We start from the raw sequence: 22111 nt of genomic DNA, 5'->3' as shown, positions 1-22111 counted from the left end.
AATTTAAATTAGATAGTGTGACAATAGAGGCGATCTCTAGCAATAATTTTTTACAACTCAGTTCAACACAAACATGTAATACTACTTCAAGTTTAAACAACAACTGTTTAAACTTGATGCATCAAAACATGCAAGGTATGTTGGGCAAAGTATTAGAATAAGAGCTATTTTTAAAATCAGGTAAAATTGATGTCCTATGCATTACCGAACATTGGCTTAAAGAATGCCAAATCATCTTTAACTTTGATCAGCACCAAGTTGCAAGTTCGTTATGCAGATTGCCGGCAATTCATGGAGGCTCTTTGATTAGTGTTAACAAAAATTTGAAGTCTAATCAAGTCTAAATCTCTAAAAACTCATAAATCTAATCTAAGAGATTGTATTAATAAGGAGTTCAAAACCATCTTTACCCTAAAGAAAGTCTCTCATTCGCAGTGTTAATCGTTTAGTGATTGAGCGACAGCGGGAATTTATAAAAGTAGACAACGGTTGTATGACCTTTAAGCTGAAAAGTCATACAATCATAATGAAGAATTTACTCTCTATGTTCGAAATTATTCTAAATTATTTAAAAAAGTTTGTTACGCAGCCAAGTCCTTATATATCAAAAAAAAGATTGAAAATAGTACATATAAAACTAAAATGACTTGGAAGATAATATTAAATTAATTACATAATTAATAAATTAAGGTTAATATAAATTGATAGTGAAACTGGAAGAGTCAAAGATCGCAATCGAGATATCGAACTATGTGTCGATAACATTATAATCAAATCTAACGAATAGATAGCGATTTTTTTTTTCATAAGTACTTTTTTGACATTTCAATTTCGACAACTAAGTCTCTCCAATCATCTCCCGCCCTCGCTGAATCGCTGCTCAAAGATAATGTAAACGAGTGCAAGTAGTTCGTAAACACGGTTAAGTTTCACAGTTCACAGATAGATCTATTATAATTTACAATGGTTCTATAATAGTTTGAGCACATTCTTTAATGAAAATAGGTTGTATACCACTCAATGAATTAAGTATCTTTAATATATCAGATTTGGTTATGTTAAGTTTGCATATAATGTTGTCGGTTACTTCTGTATTAATCTGAAGGATTTCATGGTATGAAGGGGATGCTAGTTGAAATACGCTCCTAAAGAAAGTACTGAAACCTGTGCATGTGCGCACGTGATTCATTATTATATGTATTGCTGCCTAATTACAATCTAGTAGTATATGCAGTGTTATTAATACGTAAGGATTTTAATCATGGCCAGATTTTCTTTGGATCTCTCTTTAACGATGTTTGTATTTTTTGCATATATAAATTAAAACATTTTTCTTGTACTGCCTTCTGTCTTGCATGAAGTAAAGATAATTCATCGTAATCTCGTGGGTTTCTTTTTGCTTTCCAACGAGAATGAGCTAATCGTTTGTCACGTATTATATGTATGAGATACTTAAAATACCAGACTTGTTAGAAGCAAAAGTGATAGTTTTAGGCACACACTGTTCAATTTCTCGGTGGAGGATTGAGTAAAATTTCTGAATAATTATGTAACCTCTCTATATGTTAGCGTGTCACCTCTTAGGGAGTCAATCCAGTCTATGCCGTTAAGATTAAATTAATTGGCTCATTTGGTCACAGAACATTACATTTCATTTTGTTAAGAGACCCATTTTCTTCCTTCCCATAGGAAATGCCGAAACCATCTGCTCGAAAAGTTTCCTTTAACCGAGGCGACGTTAACGCTCACTATAAGTTAAATTTGGGCCTTGGGCCTATTGGTGGGAGGACTGCTAAAAGGCCCAACCAACACTCCCAACGCCCTAAAAGGATAAATAACCTTAGGGATAACCTCTCCATCCAGGTTTTCACTCCGCAACAGCACCGATGGCAGGCAGTGGAGGTCTCCTTCATTCCTTCCTTCCTGTACTCGCGGTTATATACCCTTACTCATGCAGCAAAAGGACATAATATCGCAACCCGTTGGTGTGTAAAAGCATCAACGACTACAATGCATGAAAAAACATTGAGTAACAAACAAACAATTCAAATATATTTAGCTATATTGTTAAACACCAATAGTAATTACGTTTTTCTTAATTATTTCCATGTATGATTGTATATTTTAGTTGAAAATTATAAATTTCAAAGCTAGGACAGGACTCCAAGGAAAATGTATCTCCATTTTGCAATACTACTATATATACTTAGATAGTTTATTGATTAAAAAAACTTTTAGGAACCTTAAAAATATATCATTAGTCGTTGGCACATATACGTTCGAGAAAGGCGGCGAACGATACAAGATAAAGAAATTTATCCCTCATGAGAAGTTTTCTACACAGACTCTAAAGAATAACATAGGCATCGTACAGATCGAAGGCAAATTCAAATACAGTGATAAGGTTCAACCCATTGAGTTGTTAAAAGAAATGGCACCCATTGGAAAGAAATCTCTGTTGGCTAGTCGGGGATTAAAAAACTATGTGAGTATGCATGCATGCAATGAGCGTTTATGAACATCAAAAAGTAATATACAATAAATGCTTCTAATTTTATATTTACTGCCTGTTCTCAAATCAAGGGTGAAGAACGGAAGGGTAGAACTAGCAATAAACTCACCGCCGCTCTTTGTATTCGCCAAGTTATTTGTTTTACACAATGTTTGTAAGGAGCTGCGACCATTAAACCATGTTCCACATGACATCTAAATAATAATTAGATTAATTAATTAATTATAATAATTCACGACAAGTCAACTTTTAGATAAATTAAAAACAAAAATGTGTCCTCTATCAGCAGGAGGCATGCTAAAATAGGAGCACCCACTTACGTTCCCGTGGGAACAACACACAAATACATAGTCGAAACAACTAAAATTACCGCAAGCCAGAATTCAAGTACGACCAAGCACTGTGATCATTTAAATATTCATTGACATCACAATAGGCCTTTGCACGCAGTTTTACTTTAATGTATGATTTAAATTTATTTATTGACAACACTTGTACCTCACTAGGGATTTTGTTGTAAACTTATACTGAAATAATTATGCAGCCTTGGGATTGGTGCATAAATCTTGTCTTTATTACGGCTACTATTATTTAAAAAAAAAATCTATATTTTTCCAGACATACAAAATATTCCCAATATTGACTTGCCAAAGACAAAATATGTCATTCCTTAAACTTCGCCACTTCCCAAAATCGCCACGCTTATTCTTATAAATAAGAAATCTAGCAAAATGTCTGTACAATCAGTTTCCCTGATTTCGCTGGAATCTCGTGAAGTGATAGACGCTGTGTTTCTTCAAAAATGTTATACATGGAACACATATAAAAAAATAATAAAAAAATGTGTGCGTTCTGGGGGCGTAACGTGTTACGTAACGAAGCGGTTTACACCAGAAGAATTGACTTGAGAAAACGGCATTCAGGACATGTGGCATTATTTGAACACCGTAACGTTAATTCCATTGTTTATAAAAATAAAGAAACACCAAATTCTCTCCTTGATATTCATTGGTTGATTATATGATTATTACAGGAGAAGGGAATTTTTCCAAACAATCTTCAAATGTTGGAGTTCGAAACTATAAGCAACGACCACTGCACCAAACAATTAATGCCAACTTACTGGCAATTGGTGCCCGTAAACGCCGGACAACTGTGCGCTAAGCGCCCGAACAACAAAGGTATAATATAATATATGCCTTGTAAGTAATCAAAATATTGTGCACAACATTTTTAATAGATAATAGTTTCACGTTACAATCGGGTTTTATCAAAATGAAAAAAACATTGTAAGGGGATTCAAAATGATCAGTAATTTTTGGCAGAATAAATGACTGATGATCTACTACACCTATAAAACACACGCCTCCGGATTATTGTTATCTTTAAATGTTATTATTTCTCATGCAGGGTGATTCTGGTGGTCCACTCATTATTCGGGACGATAAGAAGAAACATATTCAAATAGGAGTTGCGTCCTGGTCAGTTTCCTGCGCCAAAGATTTTCCCGATGTATTTTCTTCAGTCCATGGTTTTTACGATTGGATACAGAGCAAAATTAAATGAATTATGTAAAATAATTCTGATCAAAATAAATATCGTTTGAAATAAAACTATATTTCATTATTTCAAATTTCAAAAGCCTTTTATTGCCAACCTTTAATAACATTACTATAGCTGTGTTAGTATTTAGTTTTCTTAATTTTTTGTTATAGAGTTGAAATATTAAATATAATTATTTAATTAATTTTAAAATTTTTATTATATAATTGTTTTCTTAGTTGGGTACCCGGTTATGGGTAAAAGCCTCCTCCATATATAGCTATCTCTGTCGGTTTTGGACGTCCGTTGTCGCCTTGTGATTGTTGTTGAAGTAATGAGGAAGAGACTACTAAGTTGGCGGTGGTATCTTTGATAGCGGCATCGATATAACTCAAATACCTGAATTGTCGACCAATATCGTGGATTTGGAAATCGTTCTGGTGTCCTATTACTTCGAACCTGTTCCCCATAAACTAACTCCGTACACGAGTCATCTGATGCGAATACATGAAACCTTACAGCAATTATTATTATAGCAGAAGACGTGAACGCTAAAAATATCTGGTGTTGCAGCCAAAAAACCGATTCAAGAGGTGAGGAGGATAAAACCAAATCAATTTGAAATGCATGTCCCAAACGATAGTGAAGTTACCACTACCTTCGACACCATAAGAAACGGAAAAAGGTTCACAAGCTGCTGCTTGTGAACGGTACGTGTGCGGTATTTAAATAAAACTCTTTGTTTGAAACTCCATAACAAGTGATTTTAATGAATTAAAATATTAGCAAACTAACACAAACATTTGGGTAGAGTGGTTGCGAGGCGAAAAAAAAACAAACTTGGCTTATCTAAGAGTTCATAAATCTAAATTAAACTTATGTTAAAACGTGGAACATGCGATGTGGTTCTGGAGGAAATGCTTGGGGTTTCGTGGACCGAGTTTCGTTAACCGTCTCGATAAGAACTCGGTATTAAGCAGCGTCTGTTTTCAACAGTACAATCTCGTATCCTTACTTCTTGGGTCACGTATCTCGGCGTGTTGATCAGTCCATAGAACGCCTTGTCGCCCAGGGGAAGGTGGACGGCACTGGATCGCGCGGCAGGTCACCCCCGTGTTGGACTGATCAGATAAAGTCTGCTGTAGGAGGATCACTGAACCAGTGAAGCAGGATGACCTCTAACAGGCAACAATGACGGAACGTCGTGAAGCGCATCACATCTGTCTCTTCTATTACCTACCACATAGTGATCACGACCGCTTTGTCAAGAGTACCAGATAAGAAAGTGTGATAAAAACTAAAGGGCTAATGTTGGCTTTATTGTTTACATTCCTTTGACACTTAAGTTGGGTAATATAACTCAAGTTCGGATTTTTTTTTCAGGACAGTTATTTTTGGTACGTGTAGTATCAACGCAACTATGTGCGTCATTTGATTTCACAATTTCCAATTGTTTGCGATAAACAAGGATGATCCGTTCAGTTCAGTTCCACCAAGTTCACAATTTCAAATTGTGATCAACAAGAGCATTTCTCATCTGCAATATGATGCTCTTACGTCCTTGCGCACTTCGATTTTTGATGCCCGCGCAATTACAAAACCAACATTTATATAATATTTCCTTAACAAGTAACAAAGATCAAGTCTAAACAATCGAGTTTTTTAAACATTAATATAAATTCAAACAGAAAAACTATAGATAATTAATATGTTTTTGTCAAATGTACGAGTATGTAATTTCAACTTAGATATTATCTTGTTTTTATTTATGTATGTTTATTATCAACTTGACTTTGATTTGTTGTGCTGCAACAAAAGATTTCTCTAAAGGCAACATATATAATAAGTTAAGTGTTACGACGGCCTCACAGAACGTTTTGAAAGTGTTGAACGGGCCGTCACTCAGCCTCCCCCATAGCTTTCACTTTGACGGGGAAGCAACAGTTTCAATCGGAAGGTGACGGTTAGGGAGCAACGTTCAAGCCTCTAAAGACTGTTGCGTTGTGTTATCTGCAAAACCTTACTTGTGACAAAAGGGGGATGCCTGCCTCCCTCCCATCTGTAAGACCTGAACAAGTTGATAAGAGATTGCCCCTCGTTAAGAACTGTTAGCCGGGAACAACGCTAGGACTACTGTATCTAAGAACACCGGCTCTAGAGTGGTAGTGCAGGCGAGGGCAGAGGCTAAGAGTGCAGCTTAGTCATCACTAGCTTCTATGGCCGCCTCAATGGAGCTAGCTCCGAAGCTAATAGAAGATTTTCCCACGATTTCTCTTTAGCCACTCAGACTGCATGGCGCCGTTTTAATTTTATACTTACACTAATTAACAAAGTTAAATAAAACTAAAAACAACTTTAAAATTAATACTCCGCAGATTTGACAGTTTTACATTTTCCCATGTATCCAGTCTACGTAAGCGTATACATTTGTGAAAACATCATCATAACCTTCACCGCATGGTACTCCAAACGAAACCACTCCTATTAATGTTCCGTTAATTACCAATGGACCTCCCGAGTCTCCCTGTAAACAGTTAAAGTCACTCTAAGTACTTACATAAAATTATAAGGTAGAAATCTATAAGGATAGCCAGAAAGCATTTGTAACATATATCCAGTGGAAGGAGTTGTTACTTAGGAAGTCTTGCCCAGAGGTGACAACAATAATTGTGAGGACTAGAAAAAAATCTATAATAAATGAAAATAAAATTCATAGGTATAATTTCATATGTGCATAATTGCTGAGAGGTTTTTAAAACATGATCCAAGACTGTTGACATGTCATGTCATGATATACTTTGGCTGAAGTTTTCATACCTTTTTCCCTAAAATGTAGTATTGTGACTCCTTGATAAGACATGCCCCACCAAACCATCACTGACACAGGATGATGACCATATTGAAACTCATTGACCACTTGAGTATCTTCTTTAAAACTATTTGTGGGGTTATTATAATGTTCTGCAATCGTGAAATGTTTTTTATCGGTATAAAGGCTATTTCTGTGCTTTTTATAAGCGTAGAAAAGGCATTTTGATCGATACTCAATCTTTATTTGTAAAGATTGAAATAAAGGACAGAGTCCTAGCGGTAATCTTCATTTCTCGTGATAGGATAAATATCCTAACAGCAAAATTGCTGTTTCGATGAATTCTAGCTTTTGTAGAAGCAGCTTTAATAGTTCTAACAGCATGCGACTGCCCTGGTATTTTCTCGTCTTCAATCGTCTTGTGATGATAGTACGATGATATAAGAACATACAGGTGATACCAAGCATTTGAAGTTTCTGCAGTATGTTATATGACCGACGGTTCGCTACCCACTCTATACAAGGCGATCACTGCAAACCTATTTTATTTTATTTATCTCTTCATTACTGAAATATACTTTACCCGGCGCCGGGACTTGACGACCCCACCGCCCACTGGTGAATGGGATTGCCATGCAATTGCTATAGGGCTCCAGCCAAATGGGAAGACACGACCCGCGTGAAGTAATTCTTGTACTCGCATTTCGTGCGGCGAGAGGGATTCCCGGAGCCCATCATCCACACCCTCTAAAAGAAATATGAAAGAGCAGAAAGGTGCACCACAGGAACACTCAGTACGCGGATGTCGCCGCGTGTGAACTATAAGTCAGAAGATTTGGATGGGATGGTCTTTAAAAGAGAACCCCAAGGGCTTTTCGTCGAGTACTCTAGATGCCGTCGCTGACTCTGTCTGCGAGGTGGTCCTGTAAGGCATGGAAGTTTTTGTTCCATTATCTGCGGTGCTGGTTGGCGGTAGATCCCAGCCCTGGTCTGGACGAGAAGGCGGGCTTGCATCGTAAGCGAGAATTATTTAAAGCCTGGGCTGATTGATATATATTCTGGCAACGTCCTATCCGTAAAGCTTTATCTTCCTTAGACATCCATAAGTCATGTCATCAGGTCAGTCATAAGTGATGGCATCCCCCAATTGTGCTGGGTGCTTATGCTCCTAAGTTGGCTCCGGTCGAGCAAAAATTATAAGTATGGCTTTCGTCGTGGTCGTTCAGCTGGTGACCTCCATGTATATCTTACACACACACCACATAGGTGGGTAGAGGCAATTGATTCCAAGGAGGAGGAGCTGGTGGTAAGTTTGGGCATATAGAAAACCTTCGATTCGGTGTGGCATAGAACAGTGCGCTCAAAGTTTCCAGCCTGTAGGCTCTCCGAGAAATGCAACTGCAACTGCATTTCAAGATGCAACTGGATTTCCAGATTTCTCGGTGACCAGGACATCAAGGTCGTCATTGACGGATTATGCGACCTTAAAGCCTTGAATGCTGGTGTCCCACAGGGTTGTGTCCTACCGTGGACCCTGTATATTCAGCAACATTCATTGCTATGCGGACGATAGCACCGGGGAGGATACTTTTTACACTGGCCAGGGCATTTCTTGAGCTGTTGTCGAAGAGTGCGCAACAAACTTGTGTCTTAACTCTAAACTCTTCATTACGGAGTCTTAGACTGCGGTAGCCTCAATCTAGTAGCAATTTCCGCTAAAAAAAATCCTTTGTCACATTTCTAAGATACTATCATCAAAACCTCAGCTGCCATCAGAATACTGGATTTGAGAACTGGCAGTAAATGTAAAATTAGAATAATTAAATAATTTTTTTTTTTTGACGTTCATAAGACGTGTACATTGTGTTACCTATATGAATAAATGATTTTTGTTTTGTTTTGTTTTGTTGACATGTCGAATGACGTTCAGTTTAGCGGTCACCTGGAAAGGAAGGCTAAGTCAGCCTCCAAAAAAAGCTTGGTGTGCTTGCAATGGGGATTCTCTCTGCATCTTCTACCGCATTTATCATGGAGAGAGTTTAGAGAAAATGTTCGGTCCTGGTGCAAAACCTGCAGATGAGTTTTATTATCGGACGACAAGGTAATATACAAACAACCATCCGTATCACCTCGATATCCGCCGTTACACTACTGAGCATTTTTCAATGCAGGTTTACGCGCGCCACTACTATATGGACCCATCTGCCAACTGAAGTATTTCCAAACCAATGCGACGTAGGGTCTTTCAAAAAAAGAGCGTACAAATTCTTGACACGCACTTGCTAGCCTGATAATGTGAGTGTCAATAGGCGGCTGTATCAATTAAAATCTGGTGAGCCTCCTGCCCGTTATTTATTTATTTATCCTTTATTGCCTTATACAAAATCAAACATAACAAAAAAAAAATGAAAAAAAAAACAGTTATAAAAGATATAAGGCAAATGGCGGCCTTATCGCTTACAAGCGATTTCTTCCAGGCAACCCTAATGAGAAACAACGTTAAAGAAACACCATCAGAGGGTAGAGTACAAAAAATAAAAAACAATTAACAAAAGAAACAAAAAAACTAAAAACTTAAAACAAGCGTTACTATAACTAATTGAATATAATAAAACAAAATCAAAGAAAAAATAGTAATAATAATAAATAAAAATAATTATAGTCAAAAATTTTAAAGCCAATAAAAAGGTTAACCTATAAAAATAAATATATATAGCAGAACTAATTACGAGGTACAAAGAAAATGATCAAAAAGATGCTTTTTAAATACAAGCTCGTCTAATATCGATTGGTAGGGAATTCCATAGCAGGATACTCTGCACAGTAAAGGAGGAGTGATAGAATTCAGTTTTATGAGTAGGAGTTTCAAGAATTAGGTTGTCTAAGGAACGCAATCAACGCATCCAAAAATGAATATGATGCAAACATTTTGTAAGCGCTCTAACTAATCAAGAATAGAAAGTAAAAGAGAGTGAGCAAGAGAAATTTTAGTTGAGAAAGCAAAAAATTGCGTAACATATTAAGTGCGTGAGAAGAAGAAAAAATCCTCCTGCTCAGTTCATTTATTCAGGGGTTAAGACAGGGTTGTATCCAAAGTAATGCCCAAATTCCTAACAGTGGAGCAAAACGGAACAGCCGTACTATCTATAGTAATCTGAGGCAGCGGCAGCGGCATAAACGGAAAATCCATTTTCCGTTTATGCCGCTTCTAGATAGCAAGCTGTAGCAATCTTTATTTCTAGATTCGTTATAGCTTAGTTTTTTTATATAATATACTTACTGAGCATCCTCCTGTTCCCCTGCCAGCGTATGCGCAGACCTGCTTTTTATCAATTGGTAGGATCGTTTCAAAATCTTTCAAGTTTCGATTGCATTGCTTTAGAGTTTGAGTTTTTAGTATCGCTTTTTGAAGTTTATCAGGAGCTCTCCTGGTGTCCTGTTATAATTAAATGTCTATAGTTAAACTTATAAAATTGTTATCCTCATTGCAAGGATATGCCTTTCTAAAAAATAATATATGAATATATTTTTCTATACTAGATTTGGACCAGTCTATCATTTTACGCTTAGCATTATTCGCTCATTTCACTCTTCAATTTCTAACCTTCATTTGTTTCCTTTATTGGCAAGCAGCTGACAGATTTTTGTGTGATACATGTTGTATCGACTTCGTATGTGTCGACGTTAAAAATCATAACTATCATAAAACTAAATTCTAGTCTTCTTTATCTTAATTACTTATTTGTCACGTTTTTTTTTGTTTACAAATTAGTAGAAAGATAAATTTAGTTAAAAGAGTGCGATTAGATTGCCACGCAATGAAGCGAAGACAATCAGTATTTTATATAAAAATACCTAAACAGCACACGTTTATAGTTTTTATTTGTATTATGTATAAAATTTTGAAAGTTATGTCGCTTCCAGTATTAAAAATAGTATACGTACGAAATCAGTATATCCCCATCCCGTAAGCAAAGCTTTTTTGCCGGCTTCAACATCACTCGAAGGCAATTTTATTGGTTGAATTTTCTCTCCATAAGTGATGTTAGTAGACACTTTACATAAGCCTATATCATTTTTCACGGTTTCCCTTGAGTAGTTTTCATGTGAGATGCACTTTTCAAGTTTATAACGTTGACCGTCACGAGAAAGTGAATTTGTTCCTACGACTATTGTCAAATTTTCAGAGGAAACTCTGAAAATAGGTATGTTAATAATTCTTCGTTTTACTGTCGTAAACAAATTAGCGATTTTAAGTTTTAGGCGAAGGCAATTTATATCGGGCGACAGTTGCCAACAAGAGTGGCCTCATTTTACTTACAAATAACCCTAGGTATTTTCTACATTTCAGAGCAAATGTCTGTTTTTAGAGAAATATTTTAGATAAATATCACTCGACTACATATATATATAACTTTGTTATGTATAGCATTCGTATCAAAAATATTAAAGATAACACAAATATATACTAACTCGTCAATACAATGGGCTGCCGTTACAATCCAGTGGTCGCTTATAATGGAACCTCCACATATATGAACATTATCACCTAACAAATCGGTTTGAAGTGAGATTTGATATGGCGCTAAGCCGTCAGCAGCGTCGTCACCACCCACTATCCGCCCGCTGATTTTAGTCCTGGCATCTCCTGTTTAAATATATTAATAATAACATTATTTTTGGCAGAAATATTCTTGTGACATAGTACATCCATTGCTAGTTTAAATATTCCGTGATACGTGGTTTTGTGTGCAAAGACAATTTTACAGAGAAATAGTAAATAACATAAAATATGCGTCAATGTATTTGAGAGAGTAGCTGAATTGTAATATGTGTGCGCTGTCTATATAATAAAATTTTTATTTTATTTTATTTATTTCAAACATACACATTATCTTTACAGCCTATGCCAATACGACAATGTGGAGAAATATTTAATAAAAATATAATAATGTGCATAAAAAATAGACACATAATTAACACAATATCGCTACTGTGAATTCACTCTGCGATCATACAAATATGTCGATAGTATCGGAGACAGCATTTAGTAAGCGCAACGTCCTGGATAACGGGGATCTGTGCAACAGACTAGTTCTTGCCTTTGGTATCGCAAATAACCTTCGCTGTCGTCTTCGCTAAATATAAAGTAGGTATATATTGTTATTATATCGAGAAAAGAACTACAATAATCCCATGTCGTACTATTAATCAACTACAATTTATCCCAAAGATAATATTTAATTACTTACAAATCACCAAGAATTACTTGCTAGAATGCCTGGTACATTGCAAAGATTTAGTTGATTTCATAGTACTTAATGGAAAAAATCTGTTTTAAAGTGGCTGTTAACATAATATAGTTTTTTAACATTAAATAGTAAGCCCAGTACAAAGACACTCTTTTCGAAAACACTCTCATTGAAGCCACAGCCAGCATTGGAATACTTGGCGTTGACATATCGAACGACGTTCAGTCACTTGGAGGGAAATGCTAAATATTTCACACCGCTCACTAAACAATTGAGGGCGATTAAATCACACTATCTTTCTATAATAAAAATAGAACTCACCGCAGCTGCTCAGTACAAGAAAAAGAAATGCTACAAACAGGCTATTCATAATGAATCCATAAAATAACACAGAATAAGTGTATTTATACTCAGAATATAACATTCATTTACATAAAAAAGCGATATTTAAGCAAAACTTTAACACTTGCTATGTAACATTACTTTACCTGACTCTTATTTGAAAGAAATAAAGAGAGAAAGAACTTAATTAGACAAAATATACAGGAATATTTCGATAGAGTGCACTGGCCCCCACACTAGGATTTCCTGTATTGTGGGCAGCCAGTCTCTTCCTTTTCACATCAAAACAGTATTGCCAAATTATTCCTACGTAACACATTTATGTTTATACTATTTTTGTACCATAAGAATATTTTCTGTATTAGTATAGGACAGCTTAACAAGATATAGTTTGAGATTTTTGTAATGTTAGTGAAAATTTTGTTTTAATGAAGTGGTTACAGATAAAAAAAATTAAAGTGGTTTATATAAATACAACAAAGGTAGGTGTCAATTTAATATTATTTTATACTTGGTATAACCCGTTCTCGAAGCAGGATCCTCCTTCACCACGACATTGTTTTAGCGCATTCCGCACAAGGGACTGGTAAATATTTGACTATAGCAGTTGTCATGAGAGATCATGATCATTTATTCCCAAGAACTATAAAGTCGAGGTATTCGTTTAACGAGCCCTGAAGATGCGGTGAAAGCTTGCGAAAATGTCATACATATCGAATGTAACGATGTGTAGACAGATGGAGATCAAAAAACAATAAAAATATTGGCAAATATATTGTTTTTCATTTTCTAAACATTTTCAGTAAAGAAACATTTAATTAAGAAGTTATTATTTCAAAATTTTTAAAGGATTATATTATTTAATTTGAAATAACATTATTCAGAAGCGGCATCCAAAAAGGATCTGCTTCTTAAACCAAAACGTTCTGAACCGACATCGGCCTCTTAGAACTCTGACTGATAGACTTCAATTTCATTATAACAGTTAAGTTTGCTTATAGCTTTAAGTACATTTTCCTTTTGGTAATGTGAAGCCAAAGCAACCGTACTTGCATTACATATATAGTAGGCCCTCATTGCTGTGCCTAACCTAGTCCTTATTGTTATGAATTATAACGTGTCACGTGTAAAATATTATCATAAGAAATGCAATAAAGATTTGAGTTTGAGTTTGAGTTTTCGGGACAATCAGACATTTCATGGACTGGTCACTTCTTTCACTTAAGGGAACTTTTAGCCTTCACAGGTAGAAATAATAAATCTTCGAAATTGCCTTGATAAAATCGCATTATCAAAATACATTTTTAAGACGCCAAGATGTTAACCACTAAACCGTGGCTATTGTCTTATATAATACAAAACTATCTATAAGAATTTATTATAATGTCTGCGAGCAAAATTCGGGTGATTAAATATTAATCGACTTGTAAATTTGTACGAAGTACATTAAAATGTTATCGTTACTTTTATTAGCTATTGTAATTACCAATTAATTCCAATAAATTATTTAGATAGCAATATGGAAGTCGACTAAATATAGGTAAAATTTATAAATATACTATTTACCACGAGCCCCGTTAGCCTAGTAAATACAATTCTGATTATTAGCTCAATATTTTTTTATACATAATTGGACGTTTGGCCACAATCTCATCTATATGTCTATCGGAAGGCACGCTTGTACAGGAGAGGCCTATTTAGACGCCGCTTGAATGGAGTTATGCAAGGAAAGAGTTAGTATTTTGGAGAGATTCGGGGGCAAGCATTTCCTTTGCTGTTACAAGAAACGAGAATCCAAATGCATTTGGGAATGTCAACAAAGAACGGGTAAATCTTCAGCGTGATTCTAGACGAGGGTTGACTGAATGAAGATGACGGAATCAGCATTCTCAGGAGTGTAATCTATAGAAGACAGGCGGGCAACTGAACAGCGATGGTCAAATCGGAAGAGTTTCCAACATAAGATTGATATTTTATCTGCAGCAGGCTCTGGTTATGTATTTTATAGAACAGGGGGCAAATGGGCAGGAGGCTCACCTGATGTTAAGTGATACCGCCGCCCATGGACACTCTCAATGCCAGAGGGCTCGCGAGTGCGTTGCCGGCCTTTTAAGAATTGGTACGCTCTTTTCTAGAAGGACCCTAAGTCGAATCGGCTCGGAAATACTTCAGTCGGCAGCTGGTTTCACAAAGTGGTATGTAAAGTTAGAATGTATATACATTCTCACTTTACAATTGAGAGAATACTAAAATAGATTTATCAAATTTCTCTCTCGCTCGCGTATCTATATCCGATAAAGAAAATCAAATATAAAAAAAGGATCTTGGATACCATATATTATTACCGCCACCTGACGGCGGGTACAAAAATTACTCAAGTATATTTATATCAAGGGTATATTAAATAAAATAAAATTAGTAGGAGATTAAATTAAATAATTTAACCACTAAAGTCTCTAATTACTCTACAACCGGGTGTGGTTCACAAACACAGGAAAGCTTTCGAATCGTGATTGCTGGGGACTTATCTCTGATCTAATATTCTATGACGCGTGGAGGTCTTTGCTGAAGAAGCAACCATGGTCCCTTCGGTGGAGAGTTGTCTATTGGTTATAGATCCGTACGATGGAGAAGTGGTCTGTTGATACCCAATCTGTACAATGGAGAAATTGTCTGTTGATTTCCAATCCGAACGGTGGAGAAAATTAATATGTAATTGACTTGAGAACATGCTAAAGAGCAACGGAAAGAAGCATGGTGGGTGTAACACTGAGATATCGAAAAAGAGCAGAAAAGAAACGATAAGCGATCAAAGTAGAGGATATTATAAAGAAAATAAGGCAATTAAAATGGCGCTGGACCGGGCACATAACGAGAAAAAGCAGGTTGAAATGGACAAAAATAAAAACAGAATGGCAACCACGTGATTGAAAAAGGAAAAGAGAAAGACAGAGCAAAAGATGGGCAGACGATATAAAGAGAATAGAAGGCATAACTTGGACAAGAGGAGCTAACATTAGAAAATAATGGAAGCAGCTGGTCGAGGCCGATGCGACACAGGACACGCTGATTATCCAATACGGGTCAAGTGCTGTTGTAGTGTTAGTATATTATACTGGGTGTCTAAATATAATGTCTAATAAATAAATAAATAAATAAAATTAATCAACACAATTTTAACTAAGGTTCTTGAAACATTCAAGTATATCCTTAATTTAGGTCACGTTTTGTTCCATTGGATTAGTACACACAATAACAATTATTCAAGTGACTACGATTGGCAGATTATGCAGTAGTTGACCCTTCAGACAATAGTCTACATACGTCACTCCACAACGCTTATAACTAGCATAGATCTAGAGTGGTTTTGTGAGGAGGTGATAAATGTTAATTTCCTGAAGTACATGCTGTGTTTAATAATAAAGTTTTGAAACATCTTGTCATGGCGTAGTCTTGCTCTTTCGCGAATTTTGTAAACGTTTTTGGCATACAAAAGCATGCCCAAAGTCAAAGTCAAAATTTTTTCATATAAGTTATCATTTATTCATATAAGTAACATGATGTATACTTATGAACGTCAAAAAAAAAGAAATATTAAATGAATCTAATTTTACATTTACTGCCAGTTCTCAAATCAAGGGCGTAGAACGGAAGAGAACAACTGGCAATAAACACTCCGCCACTCTTTTTAATCGCCAATTTTTTTTTACACAATGTTTGTAAGGAGCTGCAACCATTACACCATGTTCCATATAACATCTTGAGTAATAAAGAATAATAAATTAATTTAAAAGCAAAGATTTATAAGACGCATCTAAACTGAATAAACGAATTTGGTTTTTGATTCTATTTCTCTAATAAGTAATGCCTAGTACTTTGTTTGATATATAGCATATGTCACAACTTGGTCGTTTCAAGTGAAAAGAATAAGGAAGTTCGAAGAAGTAGGAAGAACTTGTGTCATGCAAGTTTTTCTGTTAATTGTCTAGTAACCTGTAAAATTACCAACCAAATGCGGTTTATTCAAAAAAATCTTCTTGAGTCTTAATACAAAAAATAGAAAATTAACCGACACGTAATCATTACTAATTCTTTTCTCACGCAATTTAAATAAACAACCCATTTATAACCCTTGGAAATCAAATTATTTACATTATTTATTTATTAAGTCTACAAAACATATTAAACATATTGCGAAATCTACTGATTATTTTATAAAATATATCTGAAATGTATGACAATTTATGTAAACAAGTTTTGTAAACAATACAAATAAAAACATATACAAGATAAGACAAACACACAATAAATTTACCAGGAAATTTTGGTACTTAAAGCAGAAAAAAGAGAAAAGTCATCAGCAAAACAGCGAATTAGGGTCGAAAAAGGCTTTCTCTTAAACCGATCGACCCACTACCGAATATATCAAGCTCCGGATAAGCTGTGTTGAATCCGTTAAAATCAAGAAAAACTAGAGGTGCCTGAACTCCTAGGTTGGTTTTGGCAAAAGGAACTTGGAAAATATTGGTGTTTTTAAGAATTTACTATTAAGATAATATATTTTTAATATTCCCTTCCGACAACAATTTACTGATTGATGATTTGACAAATATATATTCTCAAAATTTTGTTAATATATTTAACAGAAAGAATCATGTACTAAGAAGGGTTTAATAATAATATGTCGTTTAACCACTCCAACTTGAGTGGGACATTTTGGTTTATAACAAGTGTCGACCCGATTGATAACAAAATAACCACTATATAAGTCAATAATTAATGAAATCGTCATAATCATTATACATTTTGTAATACTATTACGATGTTCCTAAAACTACTAATTTTATCTTTTGCGTTTTGTGCAGTGCAAGGCAAGTTTAATTTTGAGTGTATTGAAAAAAACTTAATTTTTAATTAATAATCATTTCAAAATTTTAAAATTTGATATTATTAGGTTCAAGTACAAATAACGAAGCTAACAGTGGGTCTACAAAGAGAATTATTGTAGTCTTTAACTAATTATTCCGTCACAGTGTAGCGATGATAAAAATCTTAGCTAGACATTTCTTTAAGAAGTCTGGGATATTTAGAATAAAAATTAAAGACAAAACAGGCAATTTGCCTGTGTGTTCAATGACACGGGAAGTATTGGCAAGTGTCTGCGAGGTATAATAGCCGCCCTGGCATTGACAGTGTCCATGCGGCATCACTTAACATCAGATGAGCGTCCTGCCTCTAAACAAAAGCCTCTCAGTTGAAACAGGATCTTATATTCTATATAATTGTTATCAATAGTTGAAATGTACGCACTAATACTGCTTTAACTTACAGGTGCAAATCTCCGCTTTTATCCTGAACAGATAACAAGAATTGTTGGAGGTAAAGATGCGCCTAATGGTGGAATACCATATCAGGTTTCGTTGAGGAGTATATACGGCTCTCATTTTTGTGGAGGTTCCATTTTAAGTGAAAGGTGGATTTTGACAGCTGCTCACTGTACTGTTGGGTATAGTTCCCTTTTTTGTTATTATATTAATCTACTGTAGGTCTAGGTCCTGGCAAATTAAACCAGCCTAGCTCGTTCCAGAAGTGCAGTAGTCTCCTGGGCACGTCACAGGCTTCACGGACCGACCTCACTGCTCCGAGGATTTCTGCACGTTGTTTAGCCACAGCCTCGCAATCCAGGACTACGTGGATGACTGATTCCTCTGCGCTGAACCAGCCTCTCCCCAAAGGAGCTGTCCGTCGCGCTTAGGACAAAAAGATGTTTATTAAGGAGACAATGACCCGTTATTGTCGCTATCATTGTTTTGAGTTTGGTTCTATTAAAGCGTGAACTCGTTTTGCCAGTTGCGGGTTCACTGCTGGCAGAGCGGATTTCTGGCGAATCCAGGTTCGCACTGGGTAGACGAGCAAGGAACTACAATAGATAGTCTCGCTAAATTCTATTTATACAAGATATTATGCATCTCCAAATTATCGACCGATCCGACCGGTCGACCGATCAGTCGACCAGAGTGAGAACCGAGCGAGAAAACATTGGAAATAAAATACTACAAATGAGATAGATAATCCCCCAATAAATGGGGCGCGGCCGTCCCCTTTTCGAAGCAGTTTCGGCTATTTTCAACCCCATATAACTCCGTTGTGAAGGCTGAATTTTTAGTTCACACGCAAAGAATGTTTAGACACAATATTCTTCATATTTCATTCAATTTGAACAAATAGATTAGGAATTATAACTAGTCAAATTCCGTAATTATGTCACTCACTGACTAGACACAGCTAGAAGGCGAAAGTGAAAGTTCAATAGAATACAATAAGTGTATTAATGTATGAAACAAGGACAAAGTAAATAAATGTTTATTGGGAAGTCGATGTATATTTTAAAAATATAAAAGATTTGTTACGTTAGCTGTTCCTTACCACTTTTTAGTTGAGTTGAGTTGCGAGACTTTTATTCAAGTGTGAAGTCATGTTTTTAATGGCAGTGTTCGTTGCTAGAATTTGGCGTATTTTCAAAAGTGGTGTGATAAATATAAAATAAATATAAATAAAATTAAAATACGAAAAGGTTTATGTAGTAAAAAAAATTAAAGTCACTTACGTTGAATAAATACATATTATGTATACAGAATAAAAAACAAGATACTCTAGTAATATTGTGATTCTTTCTACATACGACGTGTATAGCACACATGTATATCTGTACATATTTACAAGTACATAAACGTGATTGTAAACACAGAACTAAATGACCTACATATAAACTGTATTAACTTACTTAAAATATGTATTGAATTGATTTTTGAGGAAACCCGTTAATTTTCAGTTCATCAACTGGCAGCGTGAAAGTTGTGGTCGGTACAAACAGTCTTGTCGATGGTGGAGAGAAGTACTCGGTGGACAAAATTATTGTCCACGAAGGTTATGATGGCGGTTTGATTTTCAACGACATTAGCCTCGTCAAGGTCACGAAAGATATCGTGTTCGGTGACAGAGTAAAACCAATATCACTTCCGGAATTCAATACAAACGCTGACACAGAACTACTTTTGACGGGATGGGGGAGATTATCAGTAAGTGTAACATCACGTGTGCGACTCTCTTCGCTGAGGAAGTAGGTTCGATCCCCGGCTTTGCACTAATGGACATTCTATGTTCGCATTTAACATTCGCTCGAACCGTGAACCTGGTGAACCGTGCTTTAGAGTTAATACCCCAAGTCGATGCACAGGTGGCACAGGAGGCTGAATATCTACTTGCCTATTAAATTGACAAACGATCATGAAACAGGTACAAAATTCTGAGGATCACTGTAGCGCCATAATTTAATTGTGATTTATTATTCGTAATATAAAGAATTGTAGAGTAATGGTAGTTTTAAGATACTTATTGACGATTACTAAAATCGTCGAAATTAACACTCAAGAGTTGAAGCGGATTCTGTCTAACACAGATATTATATTACGAGTATTAATTCGCTAGTTTTGACCCCTGACCCGGGAACATATTAATTCGTTTACAGAAACAGTTAATTACTGCATATACTTTAATGATAATTTTTATGGACAGAATTTTTCTGATCTGATATTTTGCTAAGAGTCCCCGGTCTATTCGACGGTTAATCGTGTCTCTTGAATCTCCTCTTCGGTTATATTTTAAGAGAAAACATTTCATGTTTATTTGTTTGCATTGAATGCGCTCCAAACTACCATTAGAACCTTACATGGTCTCCGAGAAACATTGGCTGTATCCTGATTATGAATCAATGATTTTCAGTATCCCGGTAATTTGCCCGATGTTCTACAAATGATTAATGTGACTGCCTTGAGTGTGGATGAATGCCAGAGCTTATTTAGTGGGATTAATCCTGTATTTGATTCGCAAATTTGCTCTCTTACAAAAGCAGGAGAAGGAGCGTGTCACGTAAGTATTATCTTTTTTTTAAACACCATAGATAAAATTACTACTATACCAGTAGAAGTAAATTTTAAAATATGTATGAAACTTCCCCTGAATATTACTCGCATCAATAAATTCGGGATTGGAAACTAATTTGTATAATCGCCTGTCAGCTCTCATTGTATACAGAGGATTATTAAATTCACATTAGATTGTATGTTTAAGCCTGTATAGAGATTTATTTCTTTATTTCCTATTTTTATAGTAACTTAATACTAATACAATAGAAATCTGAACTAAAAACATAATATAAACCTAAAAAGTAAAAATTTAAAACCATTTTATAACTTATTATAAATAATGCCTTGTGAATTCATCCAGTGTACAACTACATACATCTGTCTCACACGCAATAATATGTATTTAGGGTGCGCAAGACATGTGTGTTTGAGTAGGTTTTCACGCGCCCGATATACCAACCATAAACTTGTATGTGCTTCTATGTAAACTTGATGTATTTATAAAAGAACTCCGCCTGAACTTTTGCACCAACGTTATAACTAAAATATTAACTTGTCTTTTTTCAACTCAGCGTAAACACAATTTGACAGAAAGAGACGATAGAGTACTTTAGACCTACTACTAAAAGAGTATTCCTTAAGGATTGCAACTGATTTATGTTCTATGAATAAGGGAGCAATAGACACTCCTTCCTTTTCAATTTTCCCAAGTCTATTTGGACGCACATGTCTTGCTCTGATGTGGAATTGATAAAATTGTAATTAACACATTGAATGCTTAAACAATGGATACAAAGTAATAGCCGGACATCAAAACTTTTTTTGGCGAATTTTCATTAAGTAATAGAATATATTATTATTTTAATGAAAAAAAAAAAATTTATTCGATCAGAGTGTTCGGCATATTGAGTGCCGAATACTCGGATCCGAGAGGTAGGTACGGCAATGGTTTAAAAAATTATCGGGACGCTCGCATGGATCCGAGTGGACGGCACCGCAACTATGACTCTGCACCACTCGGATCCGAGAAAAAAAGCACCTAATACGTTAAGTGAGATAATTCAATCCAGTTTCTGGTAGAGGAGTTAACTCTTTTGAGAGAACGTAATTGATCTTGCACATAAAACTTGTGTACTCCACTGAAATCATGTGCTTGTTCTGTGTGTCTTATAATAAGCAAGTTCTATCCAGACCACATCTTTCAGGGTGATTCTGGAGGTCCTCTGGTTGAAGACAATCGGGTCGTTGGCATCGTCTCCTGGGGCATGCCATGTGCCAGAGGATACCCTGATGTCTACACTAGGGTCTTCTCTTTCCTGGAATGGATTCAGGCCAATATAAATGATGAAGAAAATGAGAAGACAAAGTCTATATAGTATAAAAGTAACATGTCATATAAAATTATTGTACTATGTATTGTTATATGCAATTAGATTATGTATAAATTATATATTTATTTTCAATTGAAAGGAAGTCAGATCGTTGACTCGCAGTAGTACCATGTCATTATCAAGTTATAAAGTGGCAGATCTGAGACAGCAGGATTCCTTATTTCCCTTCACCAATGTTAATCGGGTAATGAATAACAATACCGACCACTTAACGCGTACGGAAAGGAAGCAAATGGAATATTTTATATTATCTGATATATAGAATGTAGGATAATAGTAATAAAATAGTAATTGTTACATATATATCATCCAGTGACGCTATCAGATGTCTGTATTTG

The 22111-nt window shown here is 35.5% G+C and overlaps 2 protein-coding genes across 2 annotated transcripts; one reads left to right on the top strand and one right to left on the bottom strand.

Moving 5' to 3' along the window:
• Positions 1–6404: 6404 nt before the first annotated feature.
• On the bottom strand, positions 6405–12485 carry LOC123690088 (chymotrypsin-2-like). Its single transcript, XM_045632784.1, has 5 exons — positions 12437–12485; positions 11337–11511; positions 10809–11058; positions 10144–10299; positions 6405–6578 (listed from the first exon to the last, which is right to left on the bottom strand). Exons 1-5 carry the CDS (start codon positions 12483–12485, stop codon positions 6441–6443), a joined length of 768 nt encoding a protein of 255 aa, XP_045488740.1. The 3' UTR covers positions 6405–6440.
• A 4751-nt stretch (positions 12486–17236) lies between these two features.
• On the top strand, positions 17237–21830 carry LOC110999825 (chymotrypsin-2-like). Its single transcript, XM_045631442.1, has 5 exons — positions 17237–17328; positions 17789–17963; positions 19290–19536; positions 20240–20386; positions 21588–21830. The coding sequence occupies exons 1-5, from the start codon at positions 17280–17282 to the stop codon at positions 21756–21758; spliced, it is 789 nt and encodes a 262-aa protein (XP_045487398.1). The 5' UTR covers positions 17237–17279; the 3' UTR covers positions 21759–21830.
• Positions 21831–22111: the final 281 nt, after the last annotated feature.

The sequence above is a fragment of the Pieris rapae genome, chromosome 2 (assembly GCF_905147795.1).
Source record: "Pieris rapae chromosome 2, ilPieRapa1.1, whole genome shotgun sequence".
In the NCBI taxonomy this organism is placed as follows: domain Eukaryota; kingdom Metazoa; phylum Arthropoda; class Insecta; order Lepidoptera; family Pieridae; genus Pieris; species Pieris rapae.
This window is presented reverse-complemented; position numbering and strand designations above follow the sequence as displayed.

What these genes read in the sequence shown, in the direction of transcription:
- LOC123690088 (XM_045632784.1), bottom strand. Translation starts at nt 12,485, where the DNA reads ATGAATAGCCTGTTTGTAGCATTTCTTTTTCTTGTACTGAGCAGCTGC. An exon ending in TCTTGTACTGAGCAGCTGCG is followed by an intron (nt 11,512 to 12,436) that starts GTGAGTTCTATT and finishes ATATTTAAACAG; the next exon opens with GAGATGCCAGGACTAAAATC. An exon ending in GATGGGGATATACTGATTTC is followed by an intron (nt 10,300 to 10,808) that starts GTACGTATACTA and finishes TAATTATAACAG; the next exon opens with GACACCAGGAGAGCTCCTGA.
- LOC110999825 (XM_045631442.1), top strand. Translation starts at nt 17,280, where the DNA reads ATGTTCCTAAAACTACTAATTTTATCTTTTGCGTTTTGTGCAGTGCAA. An exon ending in TGCGTTTTGTGCAGTGCAAG is followed by an intron (nt 17,329 to 17,788) that starts GCAAGTTTAATT and finishes TTTAACTTACAG; the next exon opens with GTGCAAATCTCCGCTTTTAT. An exon ending in CGGGATGGGGGAGATTATCA is followed by an intron (nt 19,537 to 20,239) that starts GTAAGTGTAACA and finishes AATGATTTTCAG; the next exon opens with TATCCCGGTAATTTGCCCGA.